This window comes from Prinia subflava, chromosome 3 (genome assembly GCF_021018805.1).
Source record: "Prinia subflava isolate CZ2003 ecotype Zambia chromosome 3, Cam_Psub_1.2, whole genome shotgun sequence".
In the NCBI taxonomy this organism is placed as follows: domain Eukaryota; kingdom Metazoa; phylum Chordata; class Aves; order Passeriformes; family Cisticolidae; genus Prinia; species Prinia subflava.
The window spans coordinates 56,717,895-56,744,258 of record NC_086249.1 but is presented as its reverse complement, the minus strand read 5'-3'; the positions used below and the strand labels follow the sequence as shown (position 1 = coordinate 56,744,258).

At 36.6% G+C, this 26,364-nt stretch overlaps 2 protein-coding genes across 2 annotated transcripts in view; one reads left to right on the top strand and one right to left on the bottom strand.

Annotated features, from left to right (window-relative positions):
• DIS3 (DIS3 homolog, exosome endoribonuclease and 3'-5' exoribonuclease) overlaps positions 1 to 8,254 on the top strand; it is a 19,873-nt gene extending 11,619 nt beyond the window's left edge. The window contains exons 15-22 of the mRNA XM_063392211.1: positions 367 to 494; positions 955 to 1,041; positions 1,729 to 1,885; positions 3,463 to 3,677; positions 4,730 to 4,898; positions 5,275 to 5,433; positions 5,839 to 5,961; positions 7,929 to 8,254. Of these exons, the coding sequence (XP_063248281.1) occupies positions 367 to 494; positions 955 to 1,041; positions 1,729 to 1,885; positions 3,463 to 3,677; positions 4,730 to 4,898; positions 5,275 to 5,433; positions 5,839 to 5,961; positions 7,929 to 8,018 (1,128 nt within the window). The 3' untranslated portion in view covers positions 8,019 to 8,254. The remainder of the gene's footprint in view (positions 1 to 366; positions 495 to 954; positions 1,042 to 1,728; positions 1,886 to 3,462; positions 3,678 to 4,729; positions 4,899 to 5,274; positions 5,434 to 5,838; positions 5,962 to 7,928) is intronic.
• BORA (BORA aurora kinase A activator) lies at positions 8,211 to 26,364 on the bottom strand. The gene is made up of 13 exons (XM_063392216.1): positions 26,174 to 26,364; positions 25,429 to 25,599; positions 24,228 to 24,334; positions 21,908 to 21,953; positions 20,434 to 20,515; positions 19,149 to 19,214; positions 18,345 to 18,401; positions 16,482 to 16,699; positions 14,964 to 15,117; positions 13,320 to 13,921; positions 12,806 to 12,937; positions 11,159 to 11,336; positions 8,211 to 8,344 (listed from the first exon to the last, which is right to left on the bottom strand). Exons 2-13 carry the CDS (start codon positions 25,582 to 25,584, stop codon positions 8,331 to 8,333), a joined length of 1,812 nt encoding a protein of 603 aa, XP_063248286.1. The 5' UTR covers positions 25,585 to 25,599; positions 26,174 to 26,364; the 3' UTR covers positions 8,211 to 8,330.

Here is a 26,364-nt window from a genome sequence, read left to right as displayed (position 1 = left end):
CAGTTGCTGTGTGTATGATGCATATAGGACATGGCTGATACATACCAGATAATGAGTTAAATTAAGTGGATTCTATAGATGTTCAATACATTTCTGAAAATTTGACTTCTGATGTATAAAACGTGATCAGCAAAAAGAAAAAAAAACTCTGTAAATGCCTGGTATATCTTAATGTCTTGCATAGATCTGTCCTCCTATGTCCACTATTCTTTGTGAATAACAGGCATTTAGGTATTGAATGGAAAGCTATGTATTGTTGTGCGCCAAGTTATGACAGCAAGCTGCACATTCTGCCAGACAGAAAGAACTAAGGGGTTTTTTAGTGTTCAATTATGTATCATGATATCTGTTTTTTTAACCTTCAAGGCTTCTCTTACATACGCTGAAGCACAGATGAGAATCGATTCAGCAACTATGAATGATGATATTACCACCAGCCTACGTGGACTAAACAAATTAGCAAAAATTCTGAAGAAGAAAAGAATTGATAATGGGTAAGCCATGCAGTGTACCTGTTACCTTTTCCCCCACCTTTTCTTCTGACTGTTTTTGCTGTCAAAATATATTATAGTTCTGTCTCCATTTTTCTAGTGAAAATCTTGTGAAAGAGAAGTATTTTGCCATTTTGATTTGCATAAGAATGCTTATCTTTATTTCCCAAAATATATAAACTTGGGATATTAACTTTCTCTTCACAAGATCAAGCAATATGGATCTCACAGTCATAGAAGCACAACTAGAGGAGTAGCATTGGAAATTTTAGAAGCTTCTATGGTGTGTATTTGCATATTTCCTGCAAATCTGAACATTAATTCCACAATTTTACTTTTAATTTCTGCTAATTTTAAATTATAAAATGGTAGTCATGGTAGCCCCAGATGATGTTACAGGCTTGCAGCTCAGCTGCTCTGTCTGCTTTACTGTCATTTTTTAATACCACTTACTGTCTTGCAGAGCCTTGACACTTGCGTCACCAGAAGTTCGTTTCCACATGGACAGTGAAACTCATGATCCTATTGATCTGCAGACTAAGGAGCTCAAGTATGCATTTTATTTATTAGTTAATTCAGGGTAGGGATGGAATTAAAGACGTGTTCAAGTAGCAACAGTTAGCTAAGAAAGTGTTAACATTTAGTTAACATTTGGTGTACAGAGTTCCTGTAATAGTGCAGGACAGTCATAGAATTAGAGGATGGCTTGAGGTGGAAGGGACCTTGAAAGCCTACCCAGTTCTAACCCCCCCTGCAACGGGCCCTGACACTTCCCACTAGACGAGGCTGCTGAAAGCCCCATCCAGCCTGAGCTTGAACACTTCCAATGACAGAGCATCCACAACTTCTTTGGTCAAGCTGATCCTTGGAAAGAGAATTCCTCTGTTTTATTGCAGTATTGATTTAGCAAGTATTGACCTGTATGCTTTCATATGTGAACTTCTTAGGAAAAAGTCAAGAGGTTTATCTCTTGGTCTTTTCAGGCATTTTAATAAGCATTTTTCATTAATTTGATGTTTTAGAATATTTCAGGGTGGGTTTTTTTTCTTCTGACTCAGTATTTGGAGCTTAATAAGCATTGTTTTCAGTCTTAAAATTGCTTGCCTACTTGTGTAAATGTTCAAAACCACTAGTTAATATTATATAACATCATTGGGATGGTGGAATGTTTCTTCATTAGGCACTCAAAGTAAGTGTCTAATGCTTTTCTAACAATATAAAATATTTATCTTGACAGAGAGACAAATTCCATGGTTGAAGAGTTCATGTTGCTTGCCAATATTTCTGTAGCACAAAAAATTTATGATGAGTTCCCAGAGTTTGCCTTGCTCCGGAAACATCCCGCTCCTCCCCCATCAAATTACGACATCCTTGTGAAGGCTGCAAAGTCCAAGGCAAGTTTTTACCATGCTAATTAAGTGAATTAATTATGAAAAGCTGTATTTTCTCTCTGGTTGGCCACTAACTAGGAAGAAGGACTGGATAGCAGTATTTTAAAAGTGTATCAGCTACACCTTGAAATCCCTGGTATGTGTAGCAGGATAATTGTACCTCTAGGTTAAAGGAAGGATCTCATGCTTTTAAAAACATTTCTTAGGTAAAGAAAACATACCACTCTCTTAAGTCTTGCATTGTAGCACTTGTGAGCTGTGAATGTTTCTCATCTCCAAGCCATATAAGATTTTTGAGAGTCTTTGGCTTTGGATCACATACATTATTGATGTACTTAAAAATTGATCAGTTACATCAAATAACATGTTTCTCTTAAAGTCAGGAAGTAAGACAATCTGTTTATAGTTTCCATCTTCTCCATCGATCAGCTAGAGTTTTATTTAGCCTGAAATGAGTCTAATTTAATTAATGAGTCTGGACAGAAAAAAATACCAGTTTCAGGATCTTTTATTTGAGCTAAACCTGTAATTTTGTAGTTACTGTGATGTACATTCACATTTCCTTTCCCTTCAGGTCTTTCCCCAGTCCCTTTTTTTCTTAAGGTCAAGAGAGAAACTCCCAGATGCTCAGTGTGACATAAATAGACAAGGCTAAACCTAGCCCATTTAATTTTCCACTGCTGTAAAACTGGAATAATGATAATGATTTCATTTGTGTTCTGAAAATTATTTTTAAACTGCTGTTTTATTTGGAAAGCTAAATTCCCGTGCATAGGTAAACATACTTTTAAATAAACCAAAGTGGCTTTTTTACTACTTTTGACACAACCATCACAATTAGGTATTAGTATGTTATATTTATAATTGTTTAATAAAACTGCAATTATCTTACCATAATACAGCATAATTTGATCTCTGGATCCTACTTTATTGTCAGTGCTGTATGTGATGGAAAGAGCATTCAACTGATCATGTAATGAAATTTAACTTTTGTTTCTGGAAATTAAAAATGCATTATGTATTTTCACTCTGTCTGAATTTTTATCAGAGAACACTAGCAAACAGAAAAAAATGTCATACACAGTACTAGTTTTACATTTCACTTTTCCAAGTATACATTATAATAATTTGCAGAGGAAATACCAGAAAGTCAGTTACTTACCTTGTGCTTGGATGAGAATCTTTGTTTTGCATAAATACATAGAGTTTTTGTTTTACATTCTTTTTGATTTAATAAAGGGATAGAAAATCAAACCAAAGGAAATAAAACCTTGTTGATATTGGCATAAAGTATTTCTTAGTTCAGAATGGGTGTCTTTTCTGAATTCCTAGGCTACTGACTGCATTTCATTTTTTGCACAGAGCACTAGTAATAATGAGGGGGTGACATGTGCATGGATGGATTTTGTTTGTTTGTTTGCTTTTGTAGTAGTAGCATTCCATCACGTGATTAGGTGTTATACCTGTGCCACTTGCTAAGATTATCCTAGATGCAGCTGTTACAAATCTGCTTATCTTCTATAATATTTGCTAGTAAGTAATACCTGACCTTTTTTGTTTCTTTTCTTCTCTCCTTTCAGAATTTGGAAATTAAGACAGATTCAGCAAAGGCTTTAGCTGAATCATTAGACAAAGCTGAATCTCCAACATTCCCCTACCTAAATACACTGCTGCGAATTTTGACCACTCGCTGCATGATGCAAGCTGTTTATTTCTGCTCAGGAATGGATAATGATTTTCATCACTATGGTTTAGCCTCACCTATTTATACTCACTTTACCTCACCTATTAGAAGGTACTTGTATTTTACAAAAGTTTCAGAGAAAAGAAATAAGTGATTTATTTGTGAAGAAATTGTGGTGGTGTCCATTTTAAAAAAAGTTTCTGCTCAGCATTAGCTTTCAGTTGAAATGGCAGTGGCTTACATGGTGGTCCATCTTCACGTACACTCCCAGGTTTACTGTCCACAACTCCTAGGGTTTAGTAACATTAAAAAGAAATACAAAAATAATAGGAATACATCTCTAGTGCACATGTCTGGCATAGAAATGCACTTCAGGATCAGTCAGCATTAGTCTTAGCCAGAGACTGAGGCGAAGTTTGCTCAGTCATTTTTGATATGGAAACTGTTTAAATTTTGAGGAGACTGTATTTTCCATATGAAAACACTGGGTATTGGGAACTTGCTATTGGCAGCTGTAGTGTGCAAAGAAATCATACTTCTTGGAAAAGTATGTTAGTTTTTTCTTCTGACCACTGAGTTTTGAAGAAAATAATTGTTATTGTGCTCCTTAGAAACATTTCAAGTGAAATCTCTTAGATGTGGATTAAAATTCCTATGCATTTATATGGAGAATTTGTGGAACTTTTAGGAGTCCAAATGGTAAATCTGAGTTCTTACCAGATGTATTCAAAAGTTGCTTCCTGAAGTTCTAATAAGTTATGTAACAAGAAGTTTAAATGTGATTATTCTTTGCAGATCTATGGCATTGAAATAGTATTCTACACTAAATTTTCTAATTTCATGGGAAAGGGAAGAAGAGTTGGCTTAAAATGCCATGGTGAAAGATCCTTCTTTAGTCCAAAAGTACGACTTTGTTTCTTTTTCTGGCACAATAAAGAATTTGTCTTAGCAAACATAACAGTATTCTGGCTCTGCAGTGCATCTTTGGTCAGAAAAGAGATGGACACTCAATTAATAGAGGGTGTTGCCAGCAGACCTTCATTATTACAAAAACTTAAATCTGTAAGATTCACAAAAACAAATGTATGTTCAGAAACTTCTTTATTAATTTTGAATAACTATGTCTTACTACGTCACTGATGATTTTAGCCTCACCTTTGCAGGTATGCTGATATCATAGTCCATCGGCTTTTGGCAGTGGCCATAGGAGCAGACAAGACTTACCCAGAACTCACAGATAAACACAAACTGGCAGAGATGTGTAAAAATCTCAATTACCGGCATAAAATGGCACAATATGCTCAAAGAGCCTCTGTGGCATTCCATACACAGGTAAGCAGTTCTGAGACGTTGAGTGCTAGAGCAGTGCGAGAGCAAAACCAAGCAAGAGTGCAGAAAGGATAAAGGCTGAGGGATGCTTCTGACAAAAGGCTTAAAACATTACTTTGCTCATTCTGAAAAATTCAGAATGGCATCCTGAAGATTCTTTTCGTTTTGTGCTTTTATAAATATGAATGCTTAATCCTACAGTAATGTTATAAATGGTTTGTGATTTTTTAAAAAATCTGCTTTCAGGATATGCTGTGTAATTATCACTACGTAGAGATGTGTATTTGAATGTTTTATTTTTCTGCGATAGTGTATTTGTAACTCAAAAGGGAATGTTCTAGTGCTTTTTTTTTATTTCTGTGTTCTACTTTTGTTACAGCTGTTCTTCAAAACCAAGGGAGTAGTAAATGAAGATGCATATATATTATTTGTAAGAAAAAATGCGGTTGTGGTTCTGATTCCCAAGTATGGGTTAGAAGGAACAGTCTTCTTTGAAGAAAAAGACAAACCAACACCAAAACTGGAGTACAACAGTGAGGTATGTTCTCACTATTAAAGTTTGTTCTTAAACATCTTTATTTTTTTATTTGGTAAGCAAGCAGAATGACTAACATCTATTCTAGTTGGATTTAGAAAGGTAAGAGAGGGTTTTCTAAATGCAAGTTCTTTAATATCTAGTAGTAATACAACTACAGTCTTTGTAAGTCTAAATAAGTAGGTTCTGACAGGAATTTGTTTCTGTAATAGATAGTACTGACATGTAATTATCTGATTAATTACTGAAAAAGCTGTATGTATATATTACAACACTGAATAGTCATTACAGTAAGTTTTGGTTATTTTTATTTACATGTAATGGTGATATTTTCATACAAAAACATTTATTTGTATAAAAACAAGCTGTTGCAAATAGTGAGTATTTGTATAAAATTTGAACTTTCAGGTGCCATCACTTACTGTGGAAGACACAACATTACATGTATTTGATAAAGTTAAAGTGAACATTATGTTAGATGATTCCAACATCCAGCATCAGAAAATGCGGATGGTCTTGGTAGAACCCAAGGTAAGGCACAAAATTCTTTGAACCGTATTATCCTTCAGTAATGCTAAAAGATCATCATGTGGTAAAATTGAACTTTAACCCAGAACAAAAAACATAATTTAGCAGCAGTTTGTAATGATTGCTTGATATCCACTCTCAGTAAAACACAGGTCTGCCTTCACTGGCTGTTGAAAAGAATGGAACCCTCTAAATCAAATTTCCATTCTGGGACAATCAAGGTATTTCCACTGTTGGGAATGATGAGATTTGCTGATGTATTGAATTTCAGAGTTCTGTAATCAAATGTCTCTGATAATCTGCCAAAATTAGAGAGGCTCTTCTCTTTAGTCCAGTGAATTACAATGTACTGTGATGGGTGGTTCAGCTCTGTATATGAGCTGGGTGTCAGGGTAGTTCTGTCTTAAGACTCCCACAATATAAAAATTCTCTCTTTATAATGTTGTAAGAACTGTGATGTTCTAATAGCTGTCTCTAGTCTCAAGACTTGTCAGTTCTAGCTTCTTTGTGCATTTGGGATACTGGGATTTTCACGTGCTCCCACACTTTACGCCTGATAAGTATTTTGCATGACATTACAAAATCATGCTCTTAGAGTAAGGTACATGCCAACTTTCCAGCTTTCTTGGTAAACAGATGGTTGCAGCAATTGAGTATCCACTATCATAGAGGAAAATAAAACCAACCCAAAATACCTGTGATAACTTTTTCCTTGAGAAATCAGACTTCCAAACACATGTAAATAAATATATTCTGATTTTCAAGCTGTTGCATGAGCTTGAACTGTAGAGTGGTTTGGGTTGCAAGGACCTTTAAGACCATCTTATTCCAACCCCCCTGCCATAGGCAGGGACACCTTTCATGAGATCAGGTTGCTCAAAACCCCATCCAACCTAGGCCTTGAACACTTCCAGGGCTGGAGTGTCCACATCTTCTCTTGGAAACCTCTTCTAGTGCCTCATCACTCAGAATAAAGCATTTTTACTAATACTTAAACTAAATTTACCCTTTTTCAGGTGAGGGTGGGGGGAAGCTATTCCCCCTTTTCCTGTTAATGGATACCCTTGTGAAAAGTCCCTCTTCAGCCTTCTTGTAGGCTCCCCTTTCAGGTCCTGGAATGCTGCTCAAAGGTCTCCCTAGAATCTCCTCTCAAGGCTGAACAACCCCAACTCTTTCAGCCCCAACTCATCAGCCTTTCCTCACAGGAGAGCTGCTTCATTCAGCCCTCTGATCATTTTTGGGCCCTCCTCTGGACTCCCTCCAACAGCTCCCTGTCCTTGCTGTGCTGGGCCCCAGGGCTGGATGCAGCCCTGCAGGTGGGGTCTCAGCAGGGCAGAGCAGAGGGGCAGAATCCCCTCCCTGGCCCTGCTGCCCACGGGGCTCTGGATGCAGCCCAGGACACGTTTGGCTCTCTGGGCTGGCAGTGCCCATGGCTGGCTCATGTCCAGCCTCTCAGCCACCAGCACCCCCAAGCCCTTCTGGGCAGGGCTGCTCTGATCTGTCCACCTCCCAGCCTATGTTAAGTTGCATCCCTATCGTTTCAAAAACTGGGAGTAGACAATAAAAAATGTAGCAGAGAGGAGCCCTTGTATTCTCTTGTACATTCACCTGCTGAGCTGCCCTGTGCTTGTGCTTACCAACTCTAGCTTGTCAAGAGCTTCTGTTGTGGGTATGACTCAGGAACATTGGTGGGGCCATGACTGCAGTCTGAGGGACACTTTGGAAACAGACACCAAGTAAGGCTAATGCAACCTGCTGTTTGGGGTGCTAAGAACCTGCTGGCTTTATCTCAGGAGGTGTGCTACTGTTCTCTTTGCCTTTTTCAGCTTTTATTTCAATTTAGATATTATCTAAATCAGAAGTTTCTGATGTTCACACAGTGTTTGTAAAAGGTCTGTACAAGTAAACTCAAGTCTTAGCAGGATAGCAAAAATTGAATAGAAATGTTCTGACTTCTTTTCTTACTGTAGATACTAGTAAATGATACGCCTGCAAGTCTCTCTGCAGAGGCAAGGAACAAGGACGAACCAGAGAAAAAGAAAAAAAAGCTACAAAAATAGCTGGATAAAAGAAGAAAACACAAGTACTTGCATTTACATATTTTTCCCTATGGGCAAAAAATGCTAGAAGCAGGTTTTGTTTTGTTTTTTTTTTTTTAAATCCACATTTTAATAATCTGTAAAGAATTTTTTAAAGCTACTTTTTTATGACTATGAATGCAGAACAAGTTTTAAAATCATGTATATCTACATCTTTGTCCTGTGGTGCAAATAAATACTTCTGCAAGGTGAAGAAATGATTGTAGAGTTTCTTGGTAGTAGCCTTAAGGAACATTTGAGTCTGATAGAAGTCAGCACTTCTGTGCATTCTCTTTAGCACCTCAGAACTGAAAGAAGTAATTGAACAATATAGATATTAAAGAAATGTCTTTATTCTGTTTCACTACTCAGTTTACAATTAAGACATGTTAAAGGACACACGTTAAAACTACTGATATTAATTTAATGTAAACAATGACCATTTTGTGCAATGTGTGCCAACCAATGCATTAAGAACAACTACAGAAACAGAATGGTGAAGTGATTTCCATGGTAATTTGCACAGCTGGTTTCTTCTACAAACCAATTGTACAAACAATTAAAAAATAGGCATGTTTTCATTAAATAAATACTTCCCATCTAATTGAAGACTACAAAACAGGACAAAAAATACAGGCATCCTTAATCACTTCTCACATTCATCCATTTCTGCTCCTACTTTCTTCTTACCTTTAAGAAAATACTAATACAGGATGAAGTTAAATATTTTAGGGATTGCTTTTTTTATTTGTGAATACTTTAAAAGCCTCTGATCATTGAACATATTATAAAGACAATCCAAAAATTAGTTAAAAAGTAAAACCACATCTTAATTATACATGTAACTCAGAAAAATTCAGAAACAGACCATAATTTGGGCTACGCTGCTTAACATTTATTACATTTACATTACTATTTTAGTAATCACAATTGCAAAAATAAATCCTTTGTACAGTCCTTTCAATTGATTATTGTTAAAATTATCATGAGAAACAGAAATGATACAAGGTCATATGTAATCTGTAAATCTCAAAACAAGCTGTCTCCTGCTTTTGAGCAACAAAACTTAGAAGCTAAAGCTAAGAACATGTTTAAGGCTCTAGTCTATAAAATTCATTTCCTAGAAGTCTGAGTTTGTTTCCTGCTTTTAACCAAATTTAATCCCTTAAGAGTTATCAATTCAGTGTATTTTCAGCTTCTAGTAGGGCACTGTTTGAAGATCATGAAATAGCTAATATATGACACTAGATTCCATTACTGTCAATCCCACCTGCATTACAGAAATAGTGATTAAATTGCTACAGAAGTAAAAATAATGCACATCATATTTGGTAATGATCATCATGTTTTCGTTCCTAAAGTAAATGTTTTAATATTTATTTTTGCAATGTGAAAACTACAATCAAGTGATGCAGGCAGATGTTTCCCTTTTTCTTAAATATGCTTTTCAGAAAGTCTTCACTAGGAAATTATTAATGAAAGTATTTCAAGAACTTTCTATTCAAACAACACACAACTCTCAGGTCTAACAGATTGATTTTAATGCCAAGAGATTCTGGTCACACTTCCCCTTTTGAGATTTTTGATGTTTTGCCATCAAACTTAGTTTTGACCAATAGGTTTCAGGCCTAGTGTGCCAATAGCTGCTCATCAGTCACCTTCTGCCACTTTGGTACAAGCTTTTCTGTGGGTTGTGGAATAGAACAAGGAAGCAGAACTTCCATCCAGTATCCTGGGACATCCTTGCCATGAAAAGAAAGACAGACTGCTTCACCTGCAACACTCGTTAGAATGGACTTCTCTTTTTCATTAATCCAACAAAGTTTACCAGAGCTCTATACAGGGCCCAGAAATACCAGTGTATCTCTTCTTTCCCTCTTGGTCACTAGGGCCCCAACATTACCATATGGATTTCTTTCCCCCTATTCACATTTCTAAATTCCAGAAGGTTTGTTTAAACAAATACAAGCAAATTCAGCCAAATCTGATTTAACTACACAAAGGGAGTTCTGGGCTTCTGAGCGCCCCCCCCCTTAAATCCATCTTTTTAATTCATTGATGGTTTTCTTGAAAGGATCAGAGGTTTGCTTGTATTAATGGTTTTGGTAATAAATGGCATGGAAAAATTATTTATATTTTTAAGGATTTATTTAAGTATTTTGGTAATTTCCGTAAGCAACATAATAATACTAGGGATTAAACATAAGAATCAATTAAAAGTGCAATGGTTTACTTTTATAGAAGAAAGGTTGCACCATTTTCTTAGTGATATACTGAGACCAATGAATCTTATTGCACCTTCTTAGATTCCTTCCAAAGAGTACTAGAGCATCAATTTGGACACAAATGTTCTTCAGAGTCACTTGGCAGTGTCAGGTGATCAACTCCAAGTTTAGTACTAATACAATTACCAAAGCAACAACATTATCTTTTAAGGTAACCAATAATACATTTTACTTAAGCACCTAGTAAACCTGACATCACAGATTTCTGTCAAACCAAGGAAAAAGCTGTTCAGAGAATTGCTAAACAGCTTCTTTTGACATAAAGCTCAATTTATATTTCTAAGAGAACTAAACTTGACGTTTGCTCCCATCTCACCCCAAGCAGTTCATTTCTGTCCAGTGACTTGCTCTTGGTACTAGCAGTATTTATGAAGCCACACAATATATCTAGTTGGAGAAAAGCAATCCAAAACCAGACTAATACCCCTTTCACTTTTTCTTTGCCACAAAGAATATCCCTCATGTTTAGGAAGGACAAATCTTAAAATGCATGTGATTTTGCAGTTATCCTGGTTCCTATGCAAGTTATCCTAGGCTGCTCATGGAATCCACCCTAGTCACCAAAGGAATATAATTCTGAAAAAAAACCCCTATTGTTTCTCTGTAACAAATCTAGACGCCTTTATTTTCAGAAAGGATCACTTAATGACACTAATAAATTTCTTAATAAGACCTGAAAAATCCCACATTATTTACAAACTCCCTTAGTATACCAAACAGTTTACTACATTTGCATTAGAAAAGCAAAATAGTATGTATAATCCAGGTAATTGAGGTCATATGTATAAAAATTTATTAGAAACCACAGCTAAAGTTCTCCATCAGAAAACTACATACCACTTCTGTGAATTCCCTGAACTTGATTTTCATTTTTATGTTTCCAAACAGAAATGTTGCAGGTTGCATTTTGACCAAATACTGTGCTATGTGTTTTGGCTTTTTGAAAACAGGATTGCTTCTCTGGAGATTTTGTTCTCAGCAACTGATTGTCCTTATGGCTTAAAACAGAACACTCCTAGGTGAATAAGAAAAAGTTAGTTGTAAAACCATTTTAACAAAAATTCTCCAAAAGAAACAAGATCCAAACTTACTATCTGCAAAATTCAAGTATAGTAAGTAGCACCTCTACCCCTCTGAAATGAGAAAGAAATGAAGTAACATATCTTCTCTAGACAGATCTTTGAAATGTGCTGTCTGCAAAGAACTACCTCATTTCAAGGGCTCACATGAATGTCCGAATGAGCCAGACTTGAATCTTTCAGCCAGCAATGGAATGGTCTGTGCTTTTTTCACTCCCTGGGGATTCTTCAGTTGTAAGAACTGAATGAAGCACTTAATGCCTTCACACTTTTACTCCTAATCTAAAATGCAAAATCTGGTTTAGTCAGGACCCAGCAGTTCAAAGACTAAAAGTGGGAAAAGGCAGCTGTGTGACATTGGCAAGTCCCTCTAGGATGGGTTTGATACCAGACAATTGATTCTGTGTACGTTCACACATAAAATCCATGTCCAACAGGGTCACTGGGGCAGGATCTTAGATAGATACTTTGCCATTAACTTCTAAAAATACTCAGCTAGTGTTCTTGTAAGGGCACATTTGTCCTAGTCTTAAATGAACAGTTTAAAATTTGATGTCAGTGGTCTGTAAGATACCATCAGTCTGCACCCCCCCTTGGCAGAGAAGTGGCTTTTAGCTGGTCACATCCAGAAGTGAAATCAGGGCTGCATGGGTTTACTGGAGGTTTTTTTATACACTGGTACTAATGGTTGCTACTGTCTCCCCTTGAAGGACCTTCAAGACATAGCAGACCATAAATTACTAATTTTGTAGCACCATGTGACCATAATTACTGAGAGGAGATGATATTTGCTGTCTTCTCCAAAGAAACTAGCCTTGCTTCCAACTATCTGGAAGAAGTAGAACTCTTTCCTATCAGTCACAAGATTAAGGGGTTAGGAGCTTTGCTGGATGTGTATTGTCTTTTGTAATGTGTTTTTCAGGTAGGTCCTGAAAGGGCTTGTAATCAAAAGACCTCCCATGCAGAAAGTTCCCCACAAAGTCAGCATGCCAGGTGTGGTCTAGGACTTGACGCTAAGTTTATAAAATTTAGTGGCAGACAGTTTTTCCCCAGAAATGTCCTTCTCCACGGGCACATTTAAAACTTGGCAATAAATGAAGCAGCAAGAACAGAAAAACCCAAAAATTAGACTACAACAGTCATGAGCAGCCTCACTATTACTATTCATGCATATACCTCCGTTTCCTCCAAAATAACGTTTGCTTTTATCACAAAACGTATTAAATTTATTGTCAATTTAAGATATTTGTCCTGCATTTATTCAACATCGTCTCTGAAACGACGCTACATTAACATCTTTATTATCATCTGACAGTCTCTCCTCTCAGGCTCCCTGAAACCAAATGAAATAGGTGAATGGATGCTTTAGATGGGAAGCCTATCACTTTTTAACCACAATTCCTACCTTTGTTCTAAGCAGCTGAGATTTATTCTGAAACATGACAGTATTCACATCATTTTCTCTACAACTGTTTTCAGCCCCCACAGTATCCATAATGCTGTTTCCACAAGTCTGTGTATTGTAACCACTGTCCACCTGAAATAAAAAAGCAGAGCTTGAAAAATGTACTGTCATTTTACACAAATCCCTCAGATACCCGATATGATTTGCATTTGATTAACAGAACTTAATCCAACAAACCAACTATGACCAGTTAATAACAAAAGAAAATCGTAAGCAGGTCTGTCAGCATTAGTTTGGATTAAGTTAAATATACTACTGTACATAGCAACACAAAAAATATAGTTGCTATGCTAACTCCACAGAAAGAGGAGATGGAGGGAAGGGATAAAAGTCATGATACTGCCTGCATGCCATAGCCAGTAAGAGAAAATAACAATTACTTCCAGATTAGTATACATATTCCATGTTATGTTGAGCTCAGTTTTACAGAGAAACAAACAAACAAAAAAATTACCTGAATACTGCTGTTGTCACAAGGAATTGCACTGCTTTCTGCAAGAGGTGACATGCACATGCGAGAGCTTTCGATACTGAAAGTAATGCCTGTCATAAAGCTGGTCATTGGTGTATTGCTACTGCCAATTGTTTCTTTTATCCAAGTGTTTTCTTCTGACACTTCAGCTGCATCAGCCATGTCTACAGTATTACTTTCCTTTAAGCCTTCTATATCCTGAAATGATGACAATCTTTGATGACAACCTTCTGAGTGATCTGGTGCAATAGACACAGTTGCCACAACGAGATGTGTACCATGTGCAAAGGTATCACTGTCTTCCTGATGTAAGTTTATTCCATTATCCATTTCTGGGAACCGAGCTTCTGCTGGAGAAGTGTTTTCCTTGTTTTCCTCATCCTCATCATGATTCTCAACTGCAATTGGTATTCTAATGACAGAAGTCTGATACTGGGCAGTTCCTCTACAGGCTCCAAGCCTCATAGGAGAGCAATTTTTAATTGGAGAGCAACCATCTATGTAAGGACTTCTTGTACATGGGGGTGTCATTCCATTCGAGGAAGAAGGAATATCTGGAGAACGAAAGGTAAATTTTCTTTGGTCTGAAAAAAAAAAAAAAACGACCAAAGTTCAGCTTCACCTGGTATCTGACAGAAAAACTCATCATTCTCAAGGCCCTACAGTCCATTGAATAATTTACAGCCAACTGCAGAGTATTTCACTGACTGTTGCCTCCCAACCCAACCAAACAAGCAACCCCAAAAACCAACCACCACCCATACATTTCAGCTACCATGGTAAAGGCAAGTTTTTATCCCACCAAATTTCTGTGACATGATTTGCTGTATTGCAAACCCTGTATTTGCAAATGTCATTACCATACAATATTCAAAGGAAAATGGGTGAAGGCTGGTTCTATGTTTTTTTTTCCTAAACAAATGTCAATATACAATCAATAGGCATTTAAATTTTTGGCAGCAATGAAGTTTAAGATCAAACAAATGAGAAAACATCTGTGCAATCTCCATATATGTAAAATACCATTAATCAAAATGTGTAGAAGTCATGTATAAATACATATAATCATGCAGAACGTGTATAATCATGTATAAACAAGGCATTAAGCCTTACCAGGTATGGACACAGCATGAAACAGTGACATTTTCCAGAGCAATGAGGACACAAAATGCTTGTGATTTCCTCATTAGTCATTTCATTTCAAATAATCTTCATGATAGCATGATTTGAAAGCTCAAACTAAACATTCTTTGCCCACTGACATTAAAATGCTTCAGGCTGGGTGAAATCAGAATTGTAACCTGACTCAGTTCAGACATGTGGCTTTAAAACCCCTCCCACATTAAATTAAATTAACCCCTTTAACTTTTTGTCACTCTTATTTGGTCTCAGTGCCTTCTTCCAAATTATTTTTGCTAGTTGATCAGTTGCAAGCATATACATTTAATTGTTTTACATATTCCACTGCTGAACAGCAGATGTGATACGCTTCATATAGGAGACTGCTGGTCTGCCAAGCACAGGAACTCATCTCCAAAAAGAAAAGGTTTTGCTAAGAAATTAGAAGGTTTTATAATAAAAATATATTACTCAAGATAGAGTAATACATATAAAATTAAATCATACCTGTGAGTGGCGTTTTTCTTATGTGAAAAGCAATTGGTGAAAAAGCAGGAGAACCATTATGTGCAGGAGACCCCTCTGAAAATGGGGGACTGGTTATACTTCCCAGACTATAAGCTCTTGTTCCTCCCTGAATAGGACTTGATGAAAACTGAGCCTTCAGAATAACAAAAAAAAAAAACAAAAAAAAACCAAACCAAACACAAACAAAAAAAACACCCACAGAGCATTATTTTCACAATGTAAGCTGTGGCTAATATGTATATATAAAATTGTTCAAACTAAAATGCTTAATATGGCAGAACTGGGAAAGACTAATCCTTTACAATGACAGTCTCTAGTTTAGCTTAAATATTCCAATTGCAGCTGTTCACCTGGACCTTATGCCTCCACACAGGGTAAAAGAGCAATGGACACAGACTGTCATGTAATACCAGCTAGGACTATTTCATCCACTGTATTTGAGAACTGTGAGAAACCTAAATAGGGAATTAATGCTGTGTATCTAGTCAAGGGCTTAATGTAAATTTCTTACTCATATCACTGCAGATGAAAGTCAGCCACTATTTATATTTTAATGTAATCAAATCTACTTAATTCAGGAGCAGAAACAAAATTGTTTCTCTTTAAGTCTTGCTTAAGACTATCACGCAAAGAAACAAAACATAAACAAAACAAAAAAACACAAGCAAATAACAAAAAAAAACAAAAAACACACACACACACACACAAAAAAAAAAAAAAAAAAAAAAAAAAAAACCAGCCAAACCACAACAAAATATACCCAGACCAAAATCCACCTCCGCATCCCCCCATCACTTCTGGCACTCTAATTATATTGTAGGAATTCTTTACTAGGTTACCTTTTTTTTAAGCTACAGTATCCTAGCATAGGTAGGTTTTTTCCACACACTTCAAACCACCAAGGAGATGAAAATGTATCACCTAAACCACTTTAGCTGTGCTATGTCCACATGGGGATAAGGTTCATCTTGTTTAATTTAAAAAATGGACATTACATTCTATGTTCTAATAAACGTATATTCACCTGAAAACTCTGACTAATGGGAAAGGAAAAAGCATATTGAGAACTGCACTTCAAAGATCCACAAGTCTTTCTTTCACTGTAAATGAGTTTATGAGATTTAAAGGAAATATAAATACATCACATGTATGTATCAACTGGTATTGTAGGCAGCAGTTCATGGATTTAAACAGGACTTCTTTTGTAGACACATTTTATGAAAAAAAAGGGTTTTAACATGCTTTCAGCAAGTCTTCTGTATGTCTTAATTCCTACTTCATTTTCATAACAAAATTAAAACATAATTACCAATACAAAAGAATAGCAGTGTAACACAATAATTGAAAATAACAAAAAGTCAGTAATATATTCTTTCAAGACTTTTGTTCATATATTTTTACAGAATTTGGAATTTGAAAAAAAAAAAACCCCACAAAAAAAATTTAGTCTAACACCTACTCTCTCATAAAGTACATCCCACCATACAGGCTACTTACTGAACTAGATGTGTCCAGGGGGCTTCTGCACCGGACTGGAGACAATTCTATTGAACAAAGCACTCCAAGTGGCTGACTACCACATGGACTATGCAGAGAAGGGGACAAACATGCAGATACATTCCCATTTTCTTCTAAAAACAACTTTCTTCTGAGTGATGAAGAGCTCAGATTTTCCTGAGACTGATCTGCAAATTCATCAGCTCTAAAATATTCACCTAGAAATATGGGGGGAAAATTGCTTCCAATACTACTGCAGAAAAAAATACATTCCATTACAGAGACATATGTAGTTAAATTAAAACATTTACTCTAATTCACCAATACAGCAATAAATTAATCTGTTTAGGCACCTATCCCAAAGGATTGCTTTGTCATCCCTACAAAGTCTCCTTTGTCTGCTAAGGTTCATTCCACTTCTGCATATCATCCCTTAATAGTAAATTCTGAATTTAAAAAAATAAAAAATATTGGCTTCTATCTCCTTATTGATCTTTCCCCAGAATTGTATTATTCCTCACATCTGAGCTGTCAAACAGGAATTATTTTACTACCCAAGCAAACCTAAATTCTTTTTCAGGTCTCCTATATGCTTTGATGATCTTTATGATACATCCAGAGGCAAACCAGGTTAGACTTGAAGAAAGTCCAAGTAGTTAGCTGTTTACAGAAGGAAATCACAAACTAAGACCCATTAAAATATGCTCAGATTTACGAGATCATTTTATTTTTCTTTTCTCTTGCTCTATTCTAGTTGTATATTTCCTGTAGGAGAAATTTCTCATGAATTCCCAAACTATGTAATAATAGAAGCAATGTTAAGACAAAAAACAAAGGCAATAAATATGGTTGCGTTTTGTTTGCCCACAGTCTGAATTTCACTATTGAGATAGGAGCATGCAGCCAATGTGCTCTGAGCTGTAAGATCAGGCCCTCGCAGCCCCCTTGTCTGAGAAGGTGACAGTAAATGCTTCATGTACCATTTATCATTTTCCATGGCAGCTCACAGTTAATTTGGACTCCTGCCTCCTCACTCAGCAGTCACAGCTCTTTTGCCACCACACAACTTCTAGTCCCCCCATGGTTTCAGGTACACTAAAGCCAGACTTACAGCTCAGTTTTACTCAAGGCAAGGTTGGGCTTTGAGACTCCTGGCCAGCATCTGTAAACCAAACAGCTCTGCTAAGACAAATTACTGCTCTGTTTGGGAGATGCACAGGCTATCTTCTGTTTATTACCTTTCAGGCATTCAGAACTGGTAACCAATTTCATAAAATCATAGAGCATCCTGAGTTAGAAGGGACACACGGGGATCATCGAGTCCAACTCCTGGCCCTGTGCAGGCGCCCCCAAGAGTCACACCATGTGCCTGAGAGCTCTTGAACTCTGTCAGGCTGGTGCCGTGACCACGTTCCTGAGGAGCCTCTTCCAGTGCCCAAACACCCTCTGGGTGAAGAAACCTTTTTGTGATACCCAACCTAAACCTCCCCTGACACAACTTCAGGCCATGCCCACAGGTCCCATCACTGGTCACCAGAGAAAAAGAGATCAATGTCTGCCCATTCTCTTCCTCTCATGATGAAATTGTAGAAGGCAATGAGGTCTCCCCTCAATCACCTGCAGGCAGAACAATTTCCAGTTGTCCTCCATATCCCTCCTTGTTTTATCTTTACATCCACATTCATATCATTTAAGTCACATGTCCCATGCAACACGCATTAACTGTCTATTTAGAATACATACTTAAAACTTTCATTCATACATTTAGTTTTCAGTATTTCACAAGACAAACCCAGCCAACAATACAAAACCAAGTTTTCTACTTACACATTCATAATTAAATTTAGATATTACATGACATACCTAGTATTTTCTCTAAATTAAAATCCACTGGCAAAGACAGCACTGTCTGACAAGCAGCTGCAATGAATAAAACCAACAAAATTAGCTTACAGTGACCTTTTACTAAAGCTGTAGAAACAAAAATTCACTTTCAAATTGCACTGCAATGAGCTATTTAAATTACAGTAGCAATAATGAAAAGTGTTAATTAAAGTATGATTCTGATTTGATGACACTACATGCAGCACACTAGGCTTACAGAAAAAAAGCCAAGAGTTAAGAATGTCTCTCTGGAGGCTTTTATGTTAACTGAGAAGAGAGGGTGCTGAAGAAAGGAAGGATTCAAAAGGAAATGGCAAAAAAAATCAAAATACTTTGGGGTATTGGGGAAAAACAGTAACTATTTATCTAAAATGATGTGGTTTAAAAGGTGTATTAAGATTTCTGATATTTATTTGGCATAGAAAATAATCATGATTCTCTAACCCAAAACAATCCAACCTATTAAATGTTTTTGAAAACTGTCATTTACTTGTAAATCTGAAGCTCACATTCCCTTTTTAATCCAGAAGAAGTTTAGACACTGAGTTGGAAAAAATGCACTCCGCAGTCTACAGAGGACTTATTTTTTACTTGAAAAAAATACAACAGAATAAAATAGAATTAAATTCCTATGCAAAATGGATATTAAAATTAGTACTACCACACAGTTCAAGAAAAACTGTTACACTAACAAACAATTTCCTTTTGAAATGAAAATGCCATTAAAAATGGCTTATTTTTCTTGAGAGAAGCCTGTAATTTTAGGCACTGCCTTTTACTCACCATTGCTTTTCCCAGGCTGCAAGCTCAGCTGTCTTCCAATCGGAGAAATGTTATTTATATCTATGGCTGGAAAACATAAAACTTAAATTTTAACATGCACTGCATATAGCTTTGAAATGTAGCAACATTAAGTTAGAATACTTAATACAACCAAACAAAATTTTTGCATCAATGTTTGAAAGAGATCAGAAAGGAGAACTGAGAAAATGTTACCATTATAGCTATCAAGAGAATTTCAGCATGTTTCTATTCAAAAAAAGCTTAGTGAAGTAGCATCAACACTGCCCAAAACTTGTGTCCTCCTGTCTCTACATGACAGATTTCAAACAAACTAGTTCTAGTATAGCTTAGCTAAACAGGCTGTGTTCAAGTAAATCACATTCCAAAAAGTCATTCAGTGAGGACTGGAGAAAGGTGAAGATACACTTCAACTTTTTTTTGCAGCTGAAGAACACATTAGACCATTTTCTTTGACCATTCACTTTACCAGATTTCGGCTTACATTTCTCTGCCCTTATAGTGACCATCTTAAAATGACAATTAAAAATACACTATCCACAAGCTACATCTCCTTGATAAAAAAATTTAAATGCTTAGCCTTTTCCAAATCTTGCAGAAATCCCCACTTATTAAAGACTTTCATACCAAACAACAGGGCATGCAAACAATACTTTATAGCTCACATTTTCCATCTTGTAACTCATTTGTTCTGTATTCTGCTGGTTATATATAAACTTCAATAAGAGCATTAAGAACAAAATCTAACAGTGGCATAAATGAAACAAATTTAGAGAAGCCACAACTAGTGGCAGAGAGCTAGCAGGATGACAACAGAAATTTATGTTGCTAGTAAGGGTAAAAGAATACAGAATTCCATTTCCAATATGCTTATATGGTAAGGAAAGCAGTTTGATTAAAAGGACGTGCAAATATCTGAAGAACAAAGTGAAGTAGAATAGACTTGGCTATTACCAGTATCAACACAGTTGACAGTTACAGATACAAAGTTATGTGTGTAAATTAAAATTATTCCAGACAGATTATTAAAGTAGAAAAATTTAAGAACAAAGACCAAGAATAACAAAAAGGAAAAATTATATTAGACTTTGAATTAACAAATAATTTTCCAACAAAGAAAGCACTTCGAGGCAACAGCTGAAAATCAATCAGTTGTGCCATATTTTATCACTGGTTCTTAAAATTTAAAATGAGGTTAAAAAAACTTATGCTTGACAATTTCTCCAAAAGCTATGTTATTTTGGGTGGACACACCAAAGCAACTTACATTTAGTTGAATTAAACTGAGAAACTTGCTTGTCTTCATGTTCAGTCCAAGGAGAAGGAACTATGAGTTTTTTTGTGAAAAACTGGAGTAGAATAAAAACAAACCATCTCAGCACTTTTTAAAATTTTCAACTTAAATTTAGACTAGTACCCTGAACAAGAAAAAAAAAGTAGAACATTTCATTATTTGAGGCCCAAAGAGGTTAAAGAAAAAAAATTTGATTTGAAGACCTCTATGTTCTTTATGACAAATAGGACCTTAGATCTTTCAAGTCTGCAAAGTGAAAACTATACACAACTTTCATTTAACAATAATTATTCACTTGAAAAATTCAATTGTCACTACCATGCTTCTTGCATAGTAGTTTAAAAATAATTATTTTTAAATTTTCAGTTTGTTAAGTTTTATTTTGACAATTGAGCTATTTCACAGAAGTGACAGACGCTCCAGTAACAGTAAAAGTGATAAACCAAGGCTTTTTGGCAACACTATTAGTGTATTTGGCTAAATTGGTTAGTGGTAAAACACTTTTGAGTACTGGCACTTCAGTCTTTTTCTGTGAGCCAGAAACTCTATCATCACATCTGCAATGAGAAACACCCTGATGGTGAGGACGTGAACACTATTACAAAGCTTTACGAAACACATGGCAAATCCAGTTCTCAAATAAATGCAAGACTCAAAGTAAATGAAAAAACTCAGCTTGAAACATGCAACTATTAAAGATATAATTTTTATCAGAGACAGGGTTTCAAGCTGTTCAGCTGCATAATCCATTAGGTTATACCTCACAAAGAGGAAATATCCCTTTTAATGCAAATTTAGAGCAACAGAGAATCTTAGCTGCAGGTCAGCTACACAGCTACTTTACAGAATCATAAAACATTTTTTGTTTGTAGAGACAGAAAGCGATAGACCTGCCTATCAGAGACATACCTATTTTTAAAATTGAAATAACTTTGACAATTTCTGTAGTGAATATTTTAAAAACTTCATTTTCCTTATCTGCTAGCCAAATGAATAGTGAAAAATAAAATGAAAAATGGATGGAAAAAAACAAGAATAAAGTCTTCCATCTAACTAAGCAAACTTTGGAAGAAATAAAAAAAAAAAATCACACAAATTGTACAATATTTACAAAAATGCAGTATCACTCCAGCAGTTACTGTAACCCCCCAAATTCTCAATCATTATTTTTAACCTGAAGTTAACTTTAAGAGTTATATTACAGCTACATTACCACTAGCCAAGAAAAATGAAAGAAAAAAATCTGTTGTTTTGACCTACATGTGTCTGAAAGAAGAGGGGAAGAAAAGAAGCGTGTGGATTCCAGCTACAAGTGCAAGAGATGAGGGTGCAGAATTACTTTCTTACTGAAATATAATAGGTTTTCAAAATAGATTTTGAAATCCTGTAAAAGACGTGGATCTTTTCTGAAGACAAACCAATATTTGATAGCATAAAGTTCTATTACCTCCTCAATAGCTTTTTGCCTTCTGTCTTCTGTCTCCTTATCAATTCTAAGTAACAAATGAAAAACAACTCAATTATCAAAACCATCACATAAGTAGGAAAATACAATGTCAAGTCCAGCCTTATAATAACTTACAGATGCTCAAGAGAAACTTAATTTATTAAATTGCACTAAACCATAAATTTTATGTTTTTACTCTTACATACAATAATCTCATACTATAAATTTAGAAATATAAATGCACTTCTCAATTCAGTTGATTTGAAAAAGATTTGTACCATTTAAAAGTACACAACAGCAAATATTCTGTTTACTCAGCATATCTGGACAAAAACTGAGTCATCCCTGATCTTCCAAAATAATATAATATGAATATATTTTACTATTCAAGTTAACATGAGATTAGACTTGCACTATAAAACCAAGCAAACTAAAAAACTGACCTGTAAGGAATTAAAGGGCAACTGAAAACACTCCTGGAATTTGCACTAATATTTGACACAGCCCACTTTCCAAGCACAGAGCTCGCCCTAGTCAAATACCCAGTCTGCCACACTTTCTTCAGTATCATATTTCAGTTTTTAACAATGAATATATTTCCTTATCCAGTTTTTAACTTTGTTTTTAAAAAAGTATTGTAGTTACTTCAGTTACTTCATGATGTGTGAGATTCTATATTTACATTTCCTCTAACGGTCACCCTCAAGCCTGGCTTTCAGTTACTACAATGTAATTTATTGTAAAATTTTTTAATCTTATAAATGTTCATCATTTTCTTAGCTGAACGACCCAATATTTTCATTCACAGTTCATATGCCTGAATTACCCTTGAATAATTTTAGAGATCAGTCAGATAGCAAGATATTATTAGATACACAAGCACACATAGATGTGCCAAACACAAACTCTCACAGTTCTTTTATATATCTGCAATGTTTGGACATGCCACCTTCAATTACATCTGCCTTGCAGAGTTATTGTACCAAAAAAAGAAGCACACAAATCACTGTATTTATGTATATGTATGCACTGAAACATGCAAGCATGGACACAGCAAATTTACACATTGTCAAACTAGCCTCTTTCTAGTAACAGCAGATGATTAAAAAAAAACTAACTTCAGTGATTATGAAACAGTGGGACAGACTGAAAGGACCCAGTGAGACAATGTATGTTTCTATCTACATCACTCATCATCACTGGAACTGTCACCCAAATCATCTCCATTAAAGCTAGTTTGTCTGAATTGTCCAGAAACAATGTAATTAACTCCCTAAAAACATAAGGCTTTAAAATATATAAAAAACATTAGTCTGAAACCTACTGGCTACTAGAGGAAGAAAACATTAAGACCTGGTGATTCAGATACAGCTGGGGACAGTTGTAGTCCTACAGCTTTTATTATTCAAAAAGAGAGATGCAAGTTCAGTCAGACACTAAAACCGGTAAGTTACTTCACAGTATTTTTATGATGAGGCTGTTGAAACACTGGAAGGAGTTGCTTGGAATGGTGGTAGATGCCCCATCCCTGGAAACATTCAAGATAAAGGTGGGTGGGACTGAGCAAACTGATCTAGACAGGACTGGTTTACTATTCTATTCCTGCAGTGCTTCATGCCATGAGGAGCAGTTCTTTGTGAAATTTGTATTTGAGAAATGTACAGGAGAGTCCACAGGATTCACCATTAAGGCCGCCTTTGGCTACTTTCACTTGGCATGTTACTCTCTACCACCCGCATGTAAAATTATCCCTCAAGATAAGTTCCAAATACCAAGACAGTTTTACCCTCCCGTTTCCCTCATGCAAGTTTTTTCAGAGAAAGGAAAAAAGTTGAGATAAGGTCCTCAAACTACTTCAAGTAACTAGCACCAGTGCCCCCTCCTCCACATTACGTCTATCTATACCTTTGAAAGGGAGTACTGGGGTTTCCTCAGCTGGTGTTCCCAGGTCTACCCTTCTGCAAGAGCCCCAGAGACAAAAGAAACCTCACTACAGAGCATTCTGAGAAGATAAACTGTGTTGTAACATGGAGGAGAAGAGGTAGCCTGGTAACGATCACCAGCAAGACATTTTCATGCTTCCACTAAATGTTTTTATCTGGCTGTCTTCCAAACTGCAATTACAGTGGATCAACAGCTGAATATTAAAAGGAAGCAACACATACAGCCTCACCTAAATATTACATCCACATCATGTAAAAAACCGTGTTAAAACATTTGAATACAAAGTCTTTAATTTTATGCTGAAATATTAATAAAGCAAGAGAACAAGTGTTCTACCATTAAAGCTAAATTAGCTGCATAAAAATAAGTAAGTTACCTAGCATGGCTCAAATACATTCCTTGTCGTCGAATGTCTTCCGAGTCTATTTCCACAGGATTTATTAGAGCAAGCTGATCAATAGACCATCTGAATTTTCCTGGTGTCTAAAAAAAGAAATGGGCATCTTAATGCTTGCTATTCTAAAAAGATAAAACCACAGGACAAATCTCAACAGAACAACAAAATAACAGCTTCCATACAGTTTCTGTCAAAAACAATCAAAAGTGTTTCTATTTAAATGATCTACTCTAAGAAAAAGTAAGTCAGTCGGGCTTCTTATCCTGCTGGTAGTGGCATCACAATGATTTACAACATAATATTAGTGGAAGGTTACAGCTGGTATTTACAAACTGAGGTGTCAGTGTCTTCACAATTTCTAAGGACAGGTCTACTAAAGATACATAACATGGGATGAACTTCTATTGCTTCTTGATTGCCATAATCCAGACTGTAGTTCCATGAAAACCCAGTATCCTAACCCAAGATATCCAAATAACAGAGCAGTCTTCCTTTCACTTCCCATTTCTACAAAGACCAGAGCCACAACACCATGTTGCATCCTGCAATGTCTGCCTCATATATACCATACATAGGGCACAACAAAACTCAATTCAGAAACAAAGCAGCTTCACCCATTTATTTAACAAAGTACTATTCAAATATATTTGGAAAATTATCTATCTATTCCTTTTAGTTTCATCTCTATGGCTTATCAGAAAATAATTTCAACTACAAACCACTATGCAATCTGCAACTCAAGAAAAATTAATAGATACACAAAATCATTTACTTCAATACATAAACAGTTCACAACATAAGTGCAATTAAGTTTTATTTGCAGCCAGCCTACTTAGCATCTAAGTAGAAACTGTTTTTCGTCACTTCAAGTAGGACTAGAGTACCACATCCAACGACTGGTCTTTATCTACTTTCTACTGGTTTTAGCAGTCAATTGCTAATAATTAAAGACAAAATAAATTTAGGAAGGGAGGAAAACTAAGTGACGATATTACTATTTAAAAACAACATGGTTCTGTAAAGAGAAGAAACGCCAAATGCCACCAAAGTTCTTTAGCTCGGTACACACGTTAAAGTACACTAAATAAAACACCCTTTTTAATGCATTTGAAAATATCAGCACTATATCTTAGTTACACAACTTAACAACTTAGTTACACAACTAACAACTAGATCTTACAGATGAGGATTTCGTTGACTTAAAGACCAAAGGACTGGAAACAATCTGCTCCTGAAGAGTATAATAATCACTGGGACTTTCAAAAGGATTCAGGATTGTGACTCGTCCCGGAGTTTCCGGTGTTATCTGCATTTTAGCTTCTTCTGTATCACCCATAAGACTAAGTTATACCTGAAAAAGAGGAAGAGCAAAATTAAGGAAAACAATGAAATCACACTTTTGACACTTCAGGGCCACCCTGAAGGCTTTGGGAGGAGAGAACTAATCATTTTAAGGCACCAGCAACATTTCAAAAAGGAAGTTAGCTATGGCTTGGACTTAATGACATAAAGTTGATACATAAGGCTGGTACAAACAGAAACTATGAAAACGAGTTTAAAAAAAAAACATTAAGAAGGGGGTTAAGGAAAAACAAACAAACACTCAAACTAGGGCACAACAACAAGCAAACAAGACAAAAATGCAACAAACAAACAAAACACCCTCACGTAAGCACCAGAAGAGACCAGACGGCCGTCCCGCCTGCACACGGGTCCAGCCCGGCCGCGGCAGCAATAACGCCCCGGGCAGCTCCCGCTCCGCCCGGCGCTAAAACGCCCGCCCTCCGCCTCAACGGGCCGGGGCAGCCCAGCCCTCGCGGGGCTCCCGCAGGACAGCACCTCCCGGGCCCCGGCACCTCCCGCGCCTCCGGCCGCAAAGGGAACGGCAGCCCCGGGGGAAGCGGCCCCGCTGAGCCCCTTCTCACACTTCTCCCCGGGACGGTGCCACCGCGCCGAGCCGCTCGCCGCTCTCCCAAGCCCCGCCGCCGAGGAGGCGATGCCGGGAACGCCGGGTGAGCCGGGAACGCCGCGGACCCGGGCACAGCCACCTGCCGCCGTTATCCGGACACCGCCGCCGCGCCCGCCGCCGCCGCGCCGGGCGGCCCTTTAACCAGCC